Source organism: Furipterus horrens, unplaced genomic scaffold (assembly GCF_987537825.1).
Source record: "Furipterus horrens unplaced genomic scaffold, mFurHor1.1.pri manual_scaffold_8, whole genome shotgun sequence".
Classification (NCBI taxonomy): Eukaryota; Metazoa; Chordata; class Mammalia; order Chiroptera; family Furipteridae; genus Furipterus; species Furipterus horrens.
Genome location: NW_028327178.1, coordinates 71,622,869 through 71,642,631, shown reverse-complemented (window position 1 = coordinate 71,642,631; position 19,763 = coordinate 71,622,869). Strand labels below are relative to the sequence as shown.

Sequence of the window (19,763 nt, the reverse complement as noted above, 5' to 3'; positions counted from 1 at the left end):
GTATCTTTTGGGTATCTATTTTCATGATGTCTTGTGGAATATTGGCAAGTTCTCTATAATTTTCTTTTACACTTATAGTCTTCAGAAATCACATGAGGGTAACTGAAAATGTGTGTAAAACTCCTGTGATTCCTTACTGACAATGTAGTTCAAATTTGTGTTATCTTAGATGAAGGAACAGGACTTATGTTTCTCTATCTTAATGAAAATCTGGGTTTCTAGTCTCCTAAATATAAGCATGATAGTAACTCTGGTATTGTCAGTTGGGCAGATGTGCAGAGTCAGCTCAAGCACATAGAAGCAGCATTTGACCAGGAGGCGGCAGCAGTATTGATGGCACGGCTGGGAGTGTTCCGAGCAGAGTCAGAGGAGGGTCCCGATGTACTTCGGTGGCTGGACCGACAACTCATTCGACTGGTAAGTTGGGAACAATGGCCGTAGGTTTCATTTTGGTCTTTGCTCTGAGAAAAGAAAACTGTCACTTAAACCTGTTATTTTATACAGTCAGTCAACAAGAATTTATCAGTTGTTTACCTGATAAATACGAAACACTGGACATTCTGGGAGTGATAAGCAGTGTTAAATAGGCATTTTTCCTCAAGAGCTTATGTTATAGTTGAGAAGAAAGAATATGCACAGAACATTTAGAGAATGATGCAAATCTGTGTATTTGAGGATTGATTTGCATGATTGATTTAGATGAGTCACTGTGAATGCTGTGTCCTGCATTTTCTATCCTGATATTGGAGGGTTTTTTTTATTTTCCCCCTTGAAATAGTGGTTCATGGCCAAATGAGTTAGGTGAATGTCTAATGTGTTATCCTGGATCTAATCAAGAGAGTGAAACCACACAGTAATTTCAGTAGGGAAAGGTTTATATAAAGAATTACTATCACAATAGGGGATTAGAGTAATGAGGATTGGCTAGAAAGATGTAAAGCAAATGCTAAAAGATATAGGAATAGCAGATAAAGGGTGTAGCCTCTGCTTGGATACACTGGTATCCAAGGAAGAGCTCCTTTTCCTCCAGGGCTAGTCTAGACGTAGGTGGCAGTGCACAGCCGTGGTTCACTGAGTCTCATGGCAGAGGAATTGCCATGGTGTTGTGTCAGAGGAACTTGCAGAAATTCACTCTCTAGAATTAGATGAAAATCCACATTCTGGGGTGCTGAGGGAAACTGTTCACAGGGAAGTTTCTTACCAGAGGCACAAAGGGTGGGGGACAGCTGTTGGATGCCGTGTGCTGCAGGAGCTGGACACTGGGGGGCCGTAAAGCTGCTACTGAGTTGAGCACACTGGAACCCAGAAGCAAACACTTGCCTCCAGCATCCTCTACTGACAAAGCTCAACCTTGTGCCAACCAGCGAAGGAAAAAATTTCAAAGAGCCCCGATCCATTTCACAACAGTGAGAAAGGTTGAATTTGGAGCCATGAGGCAATAAATCAATAATTGTCATACCTCATAATTTTACTTTCTTGGAAATTCATGGCGCATGTTTGTGATCAAAGGTATTGGAAGCCTAGTAAAAAAAACATTTAGCTTTGTTTAGCTCTGTGCTTGCCCTTGCTGTGTCAAGGAACCTTTTTTGGGGGGAGGGGGGGTCCTCCAGGGAATATTAACATTTCATACACAATTTGAAAATGGAGCAGAGGGTCCACATGGTTGATTTCATGTGGAAAGTGAGCCTTGAATCAAATATTTTTAAAATGAGTAGGATAGTGGGAGGATAGAAGAAGGCAAGGCTTACCAAGTGGAGGGCCCACCCTGTGGGAGGTAACTGCACTTCAGCTTATGCTGGGGACATTGCGAAGACCACTGTCACAGGTCAGAGTGTACAGTGGAAAGGGACTTAGGTGTGATTCCCAAGCAGAGTTGTGACAGCAGCATGATTCTCGTATTTATATTTACCATTGCCATATGAGGTTCATTTGTAGCATAAAAAGGCTATTGGGGAGACTCATGGAGGAGTTTGCAGGCTCATGGGAGCTAAGACCAGGGTGGCAACTGGAGCATTAAAGTGGGAGAAGGTTTGGAATCAGGACGAATTCTAAAAGAAGAATTGATTTGGTGATGAAGGAGACTTGGGATGGTGAACACACAATACAGTGTACAGATGATATGTTGTGGAATTGTGCACCTGAAACCTGTATAATTTTGTTAACCAGCGTCACCCCAATAAATTCAATGAAAAGGAAAAACATAAAAATTAAGAAAAAGAATTGATAAGACTTGGTGAAATTATATGTGAAATCAAAACCCAAAAAAAATCAGCATTGACTCAAGTTCTAAGTGGGTAATTGCAAGAATGAGAGCAAAGTAGAAAAATGGAAAAGGAGAGCAGCTTTAGGGTAGAGGAAGGTGAGTCATTGTCATCTTTTTTTTTTTTTTAGAGTAATAGTTTGTTTTTGATAGGCTGAACGTGAAATTGCAAAAGTATGTCCAAGCAAAGCTATCCTGCAGTTAGGTGGAGGTCAGCACTGGACATGGAGGACGAATTTGGATGACACTGGTCTGACTCTAGTGTTCATTTGTAGCTGAAGCAATGAGGCTGGGAGCAGAAAGCCAAGAACTTACCTCTGAGGAGCCTACAATTAGGAGTAGGAAGATGAAGGGCTGTTGAAGAAGACAGAGAAAGATTGGTTGGAGAGTTGACAGAAAAAAGGAAAGTGCTATTTTAACTGTGAAGGAGAGAGTTTCCAGAAGTTTGGGAGTCTCTTGGCTTGAGGAGTTAGGGAGTTCAGGAAGATAAGAACTGCAAGGGCATTGGATTTTATAGGAAGAAAGTGAATGTCAGATGGGCTTTCTTTAAGTGGTAGCTGATGGCCAGAGGAAATGTGTGAAATAAAAAGGAAATAAAGGCAGGGAGAGAAAACATTTTTCAGAAATTTGCTTTTGAAAGGAGGAAGAAAATTGAGTTGCAGAGTGATGGAACATCAAGGGTGGTCTGTAATTGGTAGGTAGTATTTTGTGGTCTTAGAGGGTTTTGTTTATTTATTTTTGCAGAAGAGGCACCTAAGAACTCCTCTAGCCCCTCACTGGTCAGACTGGTTTTTGGCCAGCTTGGCCTGGGTGCTGGTTAGAATGTAGGATTTCTGGGTCCTCCCCAGGTCTGCCAAGCCAGAATTTGCATTTTAACCACACTCTGGGTGGTAGGTCTGCCCATCTGTGGCTGAGAAGTGGTCTGGGATTCACAGTCAGTGGAAGAGTTGATTGAAAGGTAGCTCTCTTATACCAAGGATTTTTCCAGGTGACTAACTTAGTTTTCCTGCCCTTTTTGCTGTTTTCTTTCAACAGTGTCAGAAGTTTGGACAGTATAACAAGGAAGACTCCACTTCTTTTAGGTTATCAGATTCTTTCTCTCTGTATCCTCAGGTAAGTAATATGTGCTTCTAAAATAATTATAGGAGAATAAATTGTGATAGAAGTAAAACTCTGCTCTCGGGCTAAGTGAAGACTTGGGGTATTTTGAGACTCAGGCCTTAGGTGATAAAGGTTGTTCACCTCAAGACAAATGCTATGTCTCTGTGCGAGGCAGTGGCTGAGCCCTACAGGAGACAGAGGTGACATGCAGAGAAGAGAAAATAACTGCATAAACTTTCATGAAAAGGCAAAACAGGACCATTGCTATAAGGCCCCAACAAAATCTATTAATTTGTAGAAGTTCTGGGTGGACTGTCAGCTACTTCAGCAAACAAACAACAACAAAAAACAAGCACATAGGAAGATGAATATAATAAAGGAGACTGTGTTAATATGACAGATGTTTAATTATATGTCCATGGTTATTCTGCATTGTAACTAGGGATCAGCAGTAAGCAGCTTCTGTAAATAACTGCTTTGTGTAGGAACTAACCACCTGGGAGCCATTGGACAGGGGGAAGAAGGGGTAAGTGGAGGGAGCCTGAGATTGCTCTCAGGGGCCTGGATATTTACCTTTTCTGAACCTCCATCCTCCACTGTAAATGAGAACGCAGGAGTCTATCTCAGTGGGTGGCTATGAGCAATACGTGAACTGAGGCCAACCAAGTATTTAGCACTTAGTAAATGTGAGCTGGTGGCTCCACAGCTGGGGCCTGGGATTTTCAGTTTGGCTTTTTCACAGGTACAGCTTTTTCAGCTCTGGAAGCAAACTCAACTTTATTTCCTCTTCCCTCAGAAACACCTTTATGGGGGATAAATAAAAAGAAGCACTTTTATTTTTAAATAAATTTGTGAGGACTTAGCTGCCCAAATGTGTATTAATCTTTCAAATACTTGCTTTGGAAAGTGGACACAGGTTTCAATCGTGAACTTGTATAGCTCAGACTCTTAGGGTTAAAAGAGGCCTTGTGGTCATCTCATTGGATCCCTGGCCCATGGTAGGGCTCTGTGGTGCCTGATGTGTACCTCTTCTCTGGCCTGGACCTGAGCAGTTGAGGCTGTGCAGCATTGTGGAAAGAGCCAGAATCAAGGCCAAGTTCCAGCACTGGCTCTGCTGCTGCTGCTGCTGATGTTGGATGAGATCCTGGACCCCTGTGGGTGTTGGTTTCCTCTTTAAAAGGAAGGAATTGGTCTGGAGAACCGATTTGCAGTCTTTTTACAGTTGTGGAATCTCTTCTTAAGAGGACCGGCTTAAAAGCCAGTACATAATGCAGACAGACTTGGGTGCTACTCTGGTTTTGCCCAGACACCACGCCCAGACACTGAGTCGCACCACAGTACTCCTCCACCTCACTCCCAGGGTCCTGTGATCTCACTAAAACTCAAGAGCACAGTTTGAAAACCACTGAACGAGACGGTCTCTAAGATTCCTTCTGTTGAGGCATCTAAGATACAGGTTAAGAGCCCAGTCACTGGAGCCAACAGCATGGATTAGAGTCTGGCTCTACCACTTAGTAGTGGGTGGCCTTGGACGAGTTGCCTACCCCTCAATTTGCTGATAATGTAAACTAGGGATGGTAAGAAAACCTACCTTGTGGGCTTATTGGAAGAATTGAATTAATTCTTGTCAAGTGGTTTATGCCTTGCACATAGGATACATTGAATGTCAGCTGTGATTATTGATTAGGAACCTATGCTTTAATATATGGAGTCCCAGGAAGTTTTATACTTCTCAAGGCAGCTCATTTCCATGTTCTGGTAACTCTTTAGAGTGAATTAAAAGTCTTTCCTCTACCTTCTAATTCTCAGGATAAAGAACACACCTTTTTCCAGCATCATCATCTTTTCCCTATCTCCTTTACACCGCTCACTCCAACATACTAGCCTGTGTCTGGGCTCTCTTACCTCTCATCTGCTGTTACCCTGCCTGGAGTACCCTCTACCCCCGCCCTCAGGCCTCCTCACGAATGTCTTTCAGTCTCCAGTGGCTTTGGAAAGTCTCCTGCCATCCCTCCAGCCCCACCCCGCTGTAGCAGTACTTTCCTGTACTGGGGTTCTTATCTTGCTACATTTTCCCCACTGGACTGTGACCCCTTTGAGAGCAGACATTCTGACTCTATAACCAACCCAGTGATTCCAGAATAACTGCTTCTTTGCCCTTCCCATTTCATTTGGATTCTTTGACATACCCAAAGGTTTCCCCTACCCTCTAAAAATAAAAGTATTCTAATTGTGGTAAAAACACATTAAATTTATCCTGTTAACCATTTTTAAGTGTACTGTTCAGTAGTGTTAGGTATATTCACCTTGCTGTGCAATAGATGTCCGGAACTTTTCATCTTGCAAAACTAAAATTCTGTACCCATTCAACAAGTACTTTCCATTTCCCACTTCCCCCTGCTACCACTATTTTATTTTCTATCTTATGAACCCAGAGACCTTTTTCTTAAAAAGTCTGGGTTCTCCTGTTTAAGAGACCCAAGGCAAGCCTACTCTTTGGGTATCTAAGAAAATTACAGGTATATGTGTTTGTCTTTTTTTTTTAATGAATGCAGTTCATGTTCCATCTTAGAAGATCTCCATTTCTCCAAGTGTTTAACAACAGTCCTGATGAGTCATCATATTATAGACACCATTTTGCCCGACAGGATCTAACCCAGTCCCTCATCATGATCCAGCCCATTCTCTATTCCTATTCGTTCCATGGACCACCAGAGGTATGGTTTTATGTGAATGCCTTCCTTGGAATTGGAATCACCCAATACAGTATATTGTTTTTTCTCTTAGAGCAAAACTGTAAAAAAAGAAAACTTTGAGTCTGTAGTAATTTAACATTAAATCTGAGCCTTAAAAATATGCATAGGAAAAAATTGTGGGCATGTAAATCTGTTATCTGTAGAAGGCAGGATTGCAAGTGGAATAGTTGAAAAAAGACTGTGTAGGTACTTCTTTCAGTTTGTTCAGATCCTTTCACCCAGTAATTCCATGTCTTGTATTTATCTGAAGAACATATTCCTATATATACAAAAGACCTTGTTCAAAGAAACAGTAAATGAGCTATTAGAATAGAAAATTAGAAAATAATCTAGATACTCAGTAGTAGAGAAATAAGTAATCTAATATTCAGTTGATGTAACATAATAAAATAAAGACATCCTTATGTTAAAAGAATTACATAAAAAATTAAGATAGAAACTTCTAAATTATTTTTTCTAAAAAGTCTACAAGAATTAAAAACTGTGTGGAAATAAACCAAACTATCAATATTTGTTGTCCTTGGGTTCAAATTTTCTTTAACGAGTGTAAGTTACTTTTATTATTGAAATAAAAATCATTAAATATGTTTTGTAGCAAACTTTACAAACTTCTAATAAAAGCTGTACTTTTTCATATAGCCATCTCTGTTTGTGACATGAAGTTGTAGTATATCTGAGAGACTGTGTCTCTGGTAGCTAAAATACATTTTTAGAATGAAACTGAGAGTGTTTGGCATACCTTTTGGTTCCCAGAGCAAAATATACAATTAATCTCCCTTTTCAGTTGCTGAGGGATTATCTGGAGCCTCTTTCTTCTACAAAGTTGAAACTTAGAACTGCTGAATCAGGAAGCAGAAAGTAGAAATGACATGAAGGTGGGGAGGGCCATTGCACCTGGGACCATTTGTGAATGGCCTTGTTGTCCTGGCGGTGTGGGGAACAGAGGGAAGACCAGTGTCATCTCTTTCCCTTTTTCTTCAGCCTGTACTGTTGGACAGCAGCAGCATTCTAGCTGACAGAATTTTGCTGATGGATACTTTCTTCCAGATTGTCATTTATCTTGGTGAGGTAAGATGATATTAACTTTTTTTTACTATCATTTTTACTTTGTTCTTACTAATTTAGTTTTTTATGTATTTGAAATGAATCTGGGTTTATAAAACCCACAGTTTATTACAGTGAGTACAGATGCTTTTATTCTAGTGAATAAAATAACTTTTAGGTCGCAGGGATGTTTGTATATTAGTAATTTTAATATTTGCTGTTAGTAAATTTTAGGTGATCCTTTCAAATCACCATTAATATATTTCTGATTTTTCAGGCAAGATCAGTCAGTTACTTTTCCTTAGTAAACTTTCTGTATTCCCTACTACCCTTTCAGAATTATGTTAGAGTAGTAGTAAGCACTGTTACGTTTGGGACTAATTTTTCTTTGAAATAATGTAGCACCGTGAACCTTAAGCTGGGCCTATGGATCTCTAGGGGCCTGGCTATGGATGGCTTTCAGGGAAAGTAAGTCCATTACTTTCTCAAAGAGGTTCATTCCCTAAGAAAGGGAATGGTTCTTCTGAAGAAAATTCTTTAACCGAGCCTTATATATGGTGGTATATTCTTTTTCTTTTATTGTGCATTCTTACCTTTAGTAAGTTGCTTTGTGGTTGACTTGACTTCCTAGTGTCTACGTTAGAAATGATTCCAGATGTCCTGAAAAGATGTAAATTGTGTTTCAGAATTTTGTTAATAGCTTTAGAAAGAATTCGTTTTCTAATACTAATAGGTATTATATAACTCTAAACGTTTTTTAGCGTATTAACACCCACTCTGCTAGCCACTTGCTGACAGATGGTAGGGTATCAGTAATGGTCCTAGACCAAGGGTCATTTGTGACCAGCTGCTATTCTGTTTTAAGAACAGTAGTCACAACATAGCTTTCTTTGCCTTCAGATCATTCTTCATAGACATCGCTAGCCACAGACCCTACTCCTATTCATGCATTTATTGAGCACCTTTTCTGTGGAAGTGATTGGTTCTAATGACAAAGACAGTGACATTGTTATCACCCTCCAAAAGCCTGAAATATGCTGGTGGTAGTTCTTATGAACTCTTGTATCCAAGTGAGCTTGTGATAATTTCCTCCATGCCACTATTAAGCCAAAAATTAAAACCTGGAAAATGGTACTGGAAACTCAGAAGGGAGAAGAGGCTGCAGAAGGAAGCATCTAAAGAGAATTCTTTTTCTGGTATCAGATTAACAGTTCACATGTGAAAGCACTTTGGCTTATTTATGAAAATATATTAGTCAACTTTTTTTTTTTTTATTTCTGTGTGTTCAAGATATTTCCTAGACCAATTGCTGATGGGAATGAAAGAATGAATGAGACTGGTGAATGAGAATGTTTAGCCTGGTTGGGGAGACAGTCTTTACTTTCTATATTAGTATATTGCCTTCTACTTATTGCCTAACTAAGTTGCATACTTTGATTCTTACAACTTTTATATACTATAGAATACTTTCCCACTAAGAATATCTTCATTCAGAGCCCAGGGGTGGGGATGGGGTCAACCCCTCCAGGTCTGTGTGACTATTATGCACTCGAAGAGAATGTATAATGTATGTTGATTGGGAAGAGAAGGGGGAATGGATTCCCTAGAGGCAGCCCACAAGACACTTCCCCTGCCAGGTTTAAGGAAATGAGAAGCTAGGTCAAGTGATTGATGGCAGTGGAAGTGGCAAGGAAGGGAGCCTAAGTTCCTGGGGACAGCTAATCCCTGGCAATTTAGCTGAGAAGGTGTGACTGAAGACTGACACTTCTAGGAGAATTGTGTAGTTGGGAGTGTCCTGGGTGCACCTCTTTGCTTGTGAACTTCTAGTCAGCTCCACTTTGTTCTCCTGTAAAACTTATTGTTGACATAAATTTGGGTGTTGAGGGGTGGTGTTCGAATGTAAAAAGTATCAAAGAAGACTGTTGTTTCAGTGTTTCCACAGTAGGTTTGGTTTATGTGTTTTGGTTTATGTGTTTTGGTGTAGACCATAGCCCAGTGGCGTAAAGCTGGGTACCAGGACATGCCGGAGTATGAAAACTTCAAGCACCTTCTGCAGGCACCACTGGATGACGCTCAAGAGATTTTGCAAGCGCGCTTCCCTATGCCACGTTACATTCACACAGAGCATGGAGGCAGTCAGGTTGGTGAGGTCACTTCTACAAGAGCTTTGATGCTCAGTGGTTTTTATGATATCTTTTTATGGCTATCAATCCAAAGAGCATAGTTAATATTTTATGTTGTGATATAAATTGCTATACAGATAAACTCCCACATATGACTTCTTTTTCAGTGAATGGTCAGAATATATCGATGTAAAAGTAGAGGATTGCCAAAATAAAATACATTATTTTATGTTTCTGGAACCCTAATAAATGAGGGCTATTGGTCTTAAGCTAAAGAAATGGGCTCCTGTGCAGTAAAAAAAAGTTTTTTAAATATTTTATTTATTTATTTTTAGAGAGAGGGGAAAGGAGGGAGAAAGAGGGGATGAGAAATATCAATCAGTTGCCTTTTACGTACCCCCAACTGGGGACCTGGCCCGCAACCCAGGCATGTGCCCTGATGAGAAATCGAACTGGCAACCTTTTGGTCTGTAGGCTGGTGCTTAATACACTAAGCCACACAAGCCAGGGCAAAACTTTCTTAACAGAATAAATGTAAAACCTTTTTTTCCTAGTATACTACTATTAATGTCACTTTTAACCTTTGGGTTTTTTTTTTTTTTTTCTTTTAGGCTCGATTCCTTTTGTCTAAAGTGAACCCATCTCAGACACACAATAACCTGTATGCTTGGGGACAGGTAAGAAATTGTCAGGTATTTGGGTGGAGACCGGTCTACTTTTGAAAAAACTGCTTACAAATTGGATTCATTTTGACACAGAGACAGAATAACTTGGTTATTTTGACGGAAAAAATAACTTCGAACATGCTAGCAGATGGAGGATCTCTATCCAGTGTGGACCTCTTACTGTAATACACAGCATAATTGACAGATTCGGGCCAGAGGACAGAACACCATAGAGGGGCCTCTATTTGACTTATAGACACAGCAACATTGCCCTAAATCCTTCCTCTCCTTTCTCTCTTCTAAGAGGGCAGGGCCAAAACGTCTACAAATGGTCACTGTTGGATCTGTGCTATCTTTACTTTTCAGCCTCTGATTCCTATCTAATTATTTCAACCATTTATGTGTATTTCAGAAGAGTCTTCTCTTCATTATTTTCTTATAACATTTTTAAAATGTAACTTTTTTTGAGATAACTAAGTTTATATGCAGTTGTGAGAAATAATGTACAGAATCCCTTATACCCTGTACTACTCAGTTTCCCCCAATGGTAACATCCTGTAAAACTGTAATGCAGTACCATATTCAGGATGGTGACAATGATGCATTCCAGGTGCACATTTCCATCAGAACAAGAATCTTTCATGTTGCTTTTTTTTTTTTTTGAAGTATATTTTATTGATTATACTGTTAAAATTGTCCCAATTTTTTTCCCTTTGCTTCACTCTGTCCAGTCCTTCACTTCCCTCCAGCCATTCCCCCATACCTTATTTATGTCCATGGGTCATGCATGTAAGTTCTTATCTTCACCCTTTCCTATACTATTCTTAACATCCCCCTGTCTATTTTGTTCCTTCCAAACATGCTTCTTGATCGCTGCAGCATTTCCCCTTTACTCCCTCTGCCCTCCCAGATGATAACCCTCCAAACGATCCCCATACCTATGATTCTGTTCCTATTCTGGTTGTTTTCTTAGCTTGTTTTGGTTTTTATTTTTCCAATTCAGTTGTTGATAGTTATGAGTTTGTTGTCATTTTAATCTTCATAGTTTTGGTCTTCTTTTCCTTAAATAAGTCCCTTTAACCTTCCATATAATAATGGCTCGGTGATGATGAACTCCCTTAGCTTTACCTTGTCTGGGAAGCACTTTTTCTGCCCTTCCATTCCAAATGATAGCTTTGCTGGATAGAGTAATCTTGGTTGTAGGTCCTTGCTTTTCATTGCTTTGAGTACTTCTTTCCAGTTCCTTCTTGCCTGTAAATTTTCTTTTGAGAAATCAGCTGATGGTCTTATAAGAACCCCTTTGTAGGTAACTCTTCTTTTCTCTTGCTGCTTTTAGGATTCTCTCTTTATCTTTAGCCTTTGGCATTTTACTTATGATGTGCCTTGGCAGTCCTCTTTGGGTCCAGCTTGTTTGGGATTCTTTGTGCTTCCTGGACTTCTATGTGTGTTTTCTTTGTCAAGTTGGGGAAGTTTTCATTCATTATTTTTTCACATAAGTTTTCAGTTTCTTGCTCTTCCTCTTCTGTTTCTGGATGTTGGTACATTTAAAGTTGTTCCAGAGGTTCCTGATCCTCTCCTCATTTTTTTTCAATTCTTGTTTCTTCATTCTGTACTGGTTGTGTATTTCTTCCTTTTGTTCCAAATCTTTGATTTGAACCCCACCTTTCTTCCCTTCACCATTGGTTTTGTGTGGATTTTCCTTTGTTTCACTCAGTATAGCCTTCACTTCTTCCCTTATGCATTTGCTGTACTCAAGCATGTCTGTCAAGTCTGTGAGCATCATTATCATCAGTGTTTTGAACTCTGCGTCTGTTAGGTTGGCTATCTCCTTGTCTCTTAGTTCTCCAACTGGAGCCTTGATTTGCTCCCTTTTTTGAGCCATACTTCTCTGTTTCCTCAACTTGACAGCCGCCTGTGTTTGCTTCTGTGTCTTTAGTAGAGCTGTCCCACCTGTTATGATGTAAGAGGTGGAGCCTTAGGCTTTCATCAGTGCAGGCAACTCATTTCACCATATTGTGGCATTGTATGTGTAGGAGTGGTCTGAGAGGGATTCATGTCGCTTGCTCAGCACTCATCACTTTTCTAGGCTTTTCTCCTACTCCCTATATGGGACTGGCATGCCTCTACCTGTTTCCCTGTTTGTGGTTTCCAGGGTGGGTGGGATGTTCTAGGACCGTGGTGGTCCTCCGACAAGCAGACTCTGCTGAGCGACCAGCAGTTTCTTCTGCACCCCAATCCCCAGTGGTTCTCACACAGAAGCAATGTGACCTTATTTTCCCCCGTGCTAGACCCAGGAGCTGCACGGCTGGTCTGGAGCTGGGATCGCTCCACAAGTATACCTCTCGACTTTTATAATGTGTGATTACGCTTTACATCCGCTGTCCACAACCACTGCCTTGCTGCCATCGTCGCCACCACCACTGCCACACCACGTCCTCTCCGCCCCGGCAGCTCTACCCCTTCTGCCTGTCTGGATGACTATTACTTCTTTATATCTTTGTTGGACTTCTATGCAGTTCAATTTTCTGGTAGTTTTGGTTGTTTTTAGTTTTGAGGTTGTTGTATTCTTTCTTATGGTTGTGGAGGGAGGCAAAGTGTGTCTACCTTCTTCTCTGTCTTGGCTGGAAGTCTGCTAAGTATGTTCTTTATGCCTTCTTGATACTTCAGCTTCCTTCTTTTATCATTTCCTTTCTGTTTAGAGATTTCCTTTAGCCATTCTCCTAGGGTAGGTCTGCTGGTGATAGATTCTTAGTTCCCCTTCATTTGAGATTCTTGATTTCCCTTTCATTCATGAAGGATATTTTCTCTGGATATAGGATTCTGGAGACATTCCTTTTTGTTAAGCATTTTAAAATATTTTGCCACTCTCTGGCCTCTATGGTTTCTGATGAGAAAGTCACTGTCATTCTTACTGTTTCTCTCCTGTGGGTAACATGTTATTTTTCTCTGGCTGCTTTCAATATTTTTTCCTATGTTGTCAGTTTTCAAGTTAAAGTATCATGTGTTGTAATATGGATTTCTTTGGATTTAGCCTATTTGGAATTTTTTTAGCTTTGTGATTCATTATATTAATGTCTCTTGTCAAAATTGGATAGTTTTCAGCCATTATTTTTTTGAATACTTTGTCAACCTGCTCTCTTTATTTTTCTTTCTGGGACTACAATGACATGAATGTTAGGTTTTTTTATCTCCAGTTTACTGATTATTTTCTCTGTTCCTTCCCTTTCTGCTATTGAGTTTATACACTGAGCTTTTTATTTGTTGCTATATTTCTTAGTTCTAAAGTTTTTATTTGAGTCTCTTTTATGTCTCTCCTGAGACTTTGCAATTCTTTCCTGAGGCTTTGTTTTTTTATTTGTTTTTAATTGTGTTAGTAATTGCTCATTGAAGCATTTTAGAAAATAGCTAATTATTTTTAGAGAGAGGGGAAGGGAGGGAGAAAGAGAGGGAGAGAAACATCAATGTATGAGTGATACATGGCAGTTGCCTCTCGCATGCCCCCAACTGGGGACCTGGCCTGCAACCGAGGCATGTGCCCTGGCTGGGAATCGAACAGGTGACCTTTTGATTCACAGGCCGGCACTCAATCCACTGAATCACACCAGCCAGGGTGCTCAGTGAAGCATTTTTATCATGGCTGCATTAAAGTCTTTGTCAGATAATTTTAACATCGTTGTCAACATGGTGTTAACATCTGTTGATGCTCTTTTTCATTCACTTTGAGATCTTGGCTCTTGGCACGACAGGTCATTTTTGATTGAAATGTGGATATTTTCATATTTGTTATGAGACTCTGGATATGTTTAAACTTGCTCTTCTAGCGGGCTTTTTGTGCTGCTCTGGCAGAGAAGGGATGGGGCAAAGGGCAACATTATTTCATTACTGCCAGGTGGAGATTGAAGCCCAGGTTTTCCATTGTCCTCTGTTTACACCTTCAGCTCCCTACCTGGTTTTCAGATTCTGTTGTAGAGATTCTCTTATTACTGTTGGGTGATGGTAAAAGTGGTGGCTCTCCACTAGACCTACTCTGATGCTACCCCAGTGGGTGAGGAAGGGACATCTTATTATTGCCGTGTTAGGGTAGAAGTCTAGGCTCCCCCAGTGGTCCCTACTGATACCATAGGGGCCAGGAGACTTATTACTGGCCATTGGGAATGAAATTCCCAGCACCATAGTTGGCCTTCTCTGATACCACCCTGGTGGGGTTGTTGGGGTTTTGTGTTACTCTCTTGTGAGAATGGAAGTCTAAGCTGTCCACGCAGCCTTTGCTGGTGTGGGTGAGATAGGGCCACAGTTTTTTCTGTTACCTTTGGCTATAGTACAGTGGTTATCAAACATTTTTCTGTCTTGCTAGGCTGCCCTGATCCTTTGGCTAGAAAAAGTGGGCTTTTGTTATTTTTGTCTTTGTTCAGTGACCATTTGCCAGCTTCTTTGGCCCCAAGTCTGGGATGTATAAGGCAAATTGAAAACCCAGGGAATTCACTACTGTGTTGCTTTTTGGATCGCAGGGTCCCTAGTTTGTCTGCTATATCTTTCAGAGTCTCTTATGTTTATTCTATATAACATTTCCAGGGTTTTTAGTTGTACCTAGTGGAAGGAATATGAAAAAGTATGTCTACTTCTTCCTAGAAGAAGTCTTTTTATAAAATTTTAATCATGTTTACATTTTTCTAGTTATAATAGAAGTACCTTTTATTTTAGGAAATGTGAATATCTAAAAAAAGATTAAGAAAGTTAAAATTACCTATAGTGCTTCTATCTAAAGTTAACTAACTACTGCTTTCTTGCTAGGTGATATAAAATGTATATGTCATGTGTATCTTTTTTTCTTTCTTTTTAAAAGTTTGGGGTTTTACTAGACATTGAGATTTCTATTCAGTTTGTTCTTTTAACATTAAATAAATCACAAGCATTTTCTGATTGTCTAAATATTCATCTGTTCCATGGAGGTACTGATTCATGTTGAATATACCATTATCAAGCTTCTGTTGTAAGCAGAGCATTTAAGAGCATCGATCTAGGTGCTGTGGCAGAGTGGTGGGGAAAATGATAGGCAGGGTGTGTAGGCCTCTGGGAATTTATACCTGATGGTGCCAGACTTGGGGTGAATCATCAGAACTGTGGAGAGGGGGCAACTGGAACAGCATACTCAGAACTCTAGTGTCAGGAATGGTTTGAGCCCATGTGTGTCAGTGAATGGTTTTGTGAGGAATTGATGTTTACCTGAAAGAATTAGCTAGGCAAAGGATGGGGTTGGTGAGAGTATTCATAGCAGAGGAGACAATACTTATGAATGTTCTGAGTTGGGCAACACTTGAGAATATTGAGTCCTTAATAACTCAGGAATTCTAAACAGCTTTTAAGATATCCTGCCAATAAACCTTTATCATTAAATTTCAGGAACCAGGAGCACCCATCCTAACTGACGACGTTAGCTTGCAGGTATTCATGGATCATTTGAAGAAACTGGCTGTCTCCAGTGCCTCTTAAACTGGCCGTGTTAGCTGGAAATTAAAAAAAATACCAAAACAGTCAATTGTGTTCATAATTATTTATAAAGGCTTAATAACATTCCTTTTACTTTTCTTTTGGATTTAAATAAATAATCAAAGGAAGTGTTGTATGTAACTCTTTCTAATTTATTTGTTTTTCTTATATGTGCCCCTTTTCTTATATCATAAAATTATAAGGTCATAAATGTTTTGGTACTTATAAATGTTTATATGCTTTTTGTATCCTAACTTTACATTCTATGTCGTCGTCGTCGGCAGCCGTCCGTCTCGAGAGACGATGGTGTAGCTTCTTAAGAGTCTATCTGCACCGCCGAGAATGGCTGTGCAGTCCAACTTGGGAGTGACACGGTATCTGTCTCCTCCCGTGTTGAATCGACATCTTGTGATGACGCTGGAGTGTCCTCTCCAGTGAAGCTGAAGCTACAGAGCCTGGGCAGGGTGATATGGAGGGTCTGCTGTTGCCCATGCAGCAGACCCCCCCCCCTCTCTTCGCAGCTGAAGGGTCCAAGGGAAAGACGGAGTCAATACAGCTTGGCTTCAGGTGCGCCGCAGGAGTTGCCAGTGTTGACTACAACGTCAAACCGCCTTAGGGACTCCGGCTCCGGATTTTCTGTTGGGGTTTACTCCCTTAGCCTTTCCCCTGAAGAGGTATGCCGCAAGGCAGCGGAGGTTTTTTGGAGTCAGAGTTTTCCTTCTCTGATGTGCCCTGACTGGAAGATCGAACCAGTGACACTTAGCTCGCAGGCCGACGCTCAATCCACTGAGCCAAACCAGCCAGGGATAAATCACTATATTATACACCTAACATTAATATAACTAATATTATATTATATACAACTATACTTAATTTTTTTAAATGCTGAATATGATTTCCACAAGCATTAACAAGCATTAACATGGAACTAGTTTGCACCAAAAATAAGAAATTTATGAAAATGATTTAATACAGAAAAGAGAAAAAAAGCTAAAAAACTTCTCTTTTTTATCCACAAAAAGACACGGAAAAACTTTAAAAAATTGAAGCAGTGCACCACAAAGAGAAAAGTAGCTTTGAGGAAGGGAGTCATGAAACGTGTATAGGCTCAAACACAACTAAAACACAAGAAAATCCAAGATCCCAAATAAAATAGAATGTCACCTTGAATTCTGCTGTATTTAAGATGCAGCTACTGTTTCCTTCTGTGTTTTTATGCATGACTGTTTTATTTATTTGAGAAAACATCAGGGTTTAAATTATTAAAATTAGCAAGAAACAAATATAAAGTTAAATATAAAATAAATATATAAATTATATAGGAAGAAAATACTATTATTTTACTCGGGTTTAAAAGAGGATCAAATAAACAAATAATTTTTATTTGTTCATTCTCTCCAAGGAAACCTACAAACTTATTGTTGTCTGTGATTACAAGGCTTTGCATTAGATCATGAGGATTTATTTATCTACTTGTTGCAGGATTGTACCCTTAAACAATACCTCCCCAATTTTCCACCTTAGCCCCTGATAACCTCCATTCTACATTTTTTTTTACAGATTTAGTGTTTTTAGATTCTACATATAAGTCAAGTCATGTAATAATTGTCCCCATTAGCATAATGTCCACAAGGTCCATCTATGTTGTTGCAAATGACAGGATTACCTCCTTTCTCATTGCTGAATAATACTCCATTGTGTATGAATATATACCAGTTTTTTTAATCCATTCATCCATTGACTGACACTTGGATTGTTTCCATATTTTGGCACCTATAAATAATGCTGCAATGAACATAAGAGTGTAGGTACCTCTTCGATTCCTGTTTTCTTCCTTAGCAGAGGTAATGTATTTTGGCAACCTGCTTAGATGAAAACTGTAATGATCAGAATGGAAATAAGTTTGAATGAAGAAAGCACTGGCTAAAATAAAGCTAATACATATGTGATTTCCTGAGGTCTCTGTGAGTGTGTGTGTGTGTGTGTGTGTGTGTGTTTTAAGTGACTCCCCCAAGAGATATTTCCTGAACTTAATCCTCATTTACTGTCTAAATGTTAACAGACCAAGGAAAAGTTTGAAATATTTGAAACTTTGTTGAGGCAGACTGATCTGGAGTGGCACTGTCCCTAATCCACTTACAACATTCCATGGAAACAGTCCAACCTAGGTAGACATAAAGAGTGGGTGATGGGCGTAAGTGGCTCTAACAGAGTGACAACACATTTATCTTGGGCACAAGTAAAGTAACTGACAGGTACTGCTTTTTAATCAAAGCATAATATATGCATGGTAAAAAGAGAACTATACAAACAAAATCCTTAAAACTAAAGAACTTACAACAAATAAGTTTTCTTCACTCGTTAAGCCTAGGCTCTACTCTTCAGAGGTAACTGCTTTTGACCTTTCAAACTTTTTGATGTATAAATTTTAGCCAGTACCTTTTAATTCCAATTTTTAAGAATGAGGATTTGAAGACCTTTCTACCATTAGTTTTGATCAGCTATACCTTTATTTTTTATATTAACAAGGTTGGTAAAATTTACATGTCAACATATAACCATAGCTATGTCTATCTGGAAGTTGAAAACTAATAAAGATTATCTACACAGTGGTCATAATGTAAATTCGTACATGTCTTAAGTCAGATCTTATTACATTTTCACCAGGGGTTTGATGTTCCAGTCCCTAGGCCACTTGAAGGACAACATTTTTTTTTTTAAGTATATTTTATTGTTTATGTTGTTATAATAGTTCCAATCCTTTTCCCCTTTGCTCCCCTCTGCACAGTACCCCTCTTCCCCCAGCAATTTCATCCCCCTTAATTCATGTCCATGGGTCATGCATATAAGTTCTTTGGCTTCACCCTTTCCTATATTATTCATTTTTTAAAAAATAATTTATTTTTTATAAAAATAACAGTTCCCCCATCTCAGACTTAAAACCCTTTATAATCTTATAAAGGTCAACGGGCAAAGGTCTTGTGCTCCTCTGGGTGCTTCAAGCAGGACATGGTCATCATCCTACCTACCCTTGGGTCCAGAAATCCCTAATAAGGGGAGATGTGAAGGGGAGGGTGGCCTTCCCACATAGGGAAGGATCTTGCAGACTCCAGGTCAGTTGGCTGTCCCGGAAAACGGTGTGCTTGGTTTTATAGGCTGGCATCCTTGTATTCTGGGCACAACAGATTTGGCAACAGGGTTAAAAGGCATTAAAACCATAAACACTAGATGAAAAAAGGGATTAATTTTTCAGTGTCCCACATTAGGGAAAAAAAAGGCTGATTTGGAGGAAGGTGTGCAAGGCACGTCACACCTGTCCAAAACTCTTTTGCCCACTATACTTAGTTTGGGCTGAGAGGAATGTTTTAGGTTTCCCCCCTTTCAGACCTCTGGGCCCTTTCTGTCCAAGCCATTAGGATAGAAAAGAGAAACCAGTTTTAAAGTGAAGCCCACAGACCACCCCGTGCTTCACCAACCCAGCCACTTAGTTCATCCAAACCATTGAGTCCCAGGAGGCAGCGATGCAGACAGGATTAAGTGAGGCCTATACGTACAGACAATCACTCAGGTAATGAGATCATAGGCTTATGCCCTATGAAAACAACACACATGTTAATTTATGCAACATAACCCAGAAATCAGTCTCTAAATCTGCAAGACTGTCTTATTAGACATTTAGTTGCAAGGCATTTGACATTCTTGCCTCTAAATTAAGCATCTTTCATGATGTCACAGACCTAGTTTAACTTTCAAATGAAAACAAACTTTAAATAAAAATAAACTTTAAAGACAGCTGCACTAGTTTATAGTCTACCACTGAGCATTGTGATTTTCCTTGAATTGTGATTTTTCTCCTTAAGATTACCCTCATTGTCATTAAAGGGACCACATTAAGTCCAGTTTTAATTTATCCTGTTCGTTTCCATAAATGCAACAAGAGCAGCAAATGATCACATATGATCTTTACATCTGCTTTGCTGGAAATTACACAAGGAACCTCCAGGGTGACTTTCAGTCTGCCCTTTAGGGCACAGGAGCTGAGCTACATACCTGCCATTCAGCCTTCCCTATAAACAACTGTCTTTTCCAAGTGAAGGACAACATTCTTTTCTCTTTTAAGATGTTTTACTGATTATGCTGTTACAGTTGTCCCAATTTCTTTTCACTCTGCTCCCCTCCACCCAGTGACACACCCTCCCTCCAGTTGTACCCCCACCTTAGTCCATGCCCATTGGTTGTGCATATAATTCTTCTCAATATCTTCCTGTCTACTTCATTCCCTCCTACTGTTTCTTAATTCCCGCACCATCTCCCTCCTTTTCCCTCC

At 39.7% G+C, this 19,763-nt stretch overlaps 1 protein-coding gene across 2 annotated transcripts in view; it reads left to right on the top strand.

The window, feature by feature from the left end:
• SEC23B (SEC23 homolog B, COPII component) overlaps positions 1 to 15,485 on the top strand; it is a 51,186-nt gene extending 35,701 nt beyond the window's left edge. For both annotated transcript variants that reach the window (XM_090286000.1, XM_090285999.1), the window contains exons 14-20: positions 264 to 417; positions 3,296 to 3,373; positions 5,917 to 6,078; positions 7,099 to 7,185; positions 9,146 to 9,301; positions 9,896 to 9,961; positions 15,350 to 15,485. In XM_090286000.1, the coding sequence (XP_090142126.1) occupies positions 264 to 417; positions 3,296 to 3,373; positions 5,917 to 6,078; positions 7,099 to 7,185; positions 9,146 to 9,301; positions 9,896 to 9,961; positions 15,350 to 15,439 (793 nt within the window). In that variant the 3' untranslated portion in view covers positions 15,440 to 15,485. The remainder of the gene's footprint in view (positions 1 to 263; positions 418 to 3,295; positions 3,374 to 5,916; positions 6,079 to 7,098; positions 7,186 to 9,145; positions 9,302 to 9,895; positions 9,962 to 15,349) is intronic.
• The last annotated feature ends 4,278 nt before the right edge of the window (positions 15,486 to 19,763 follow it).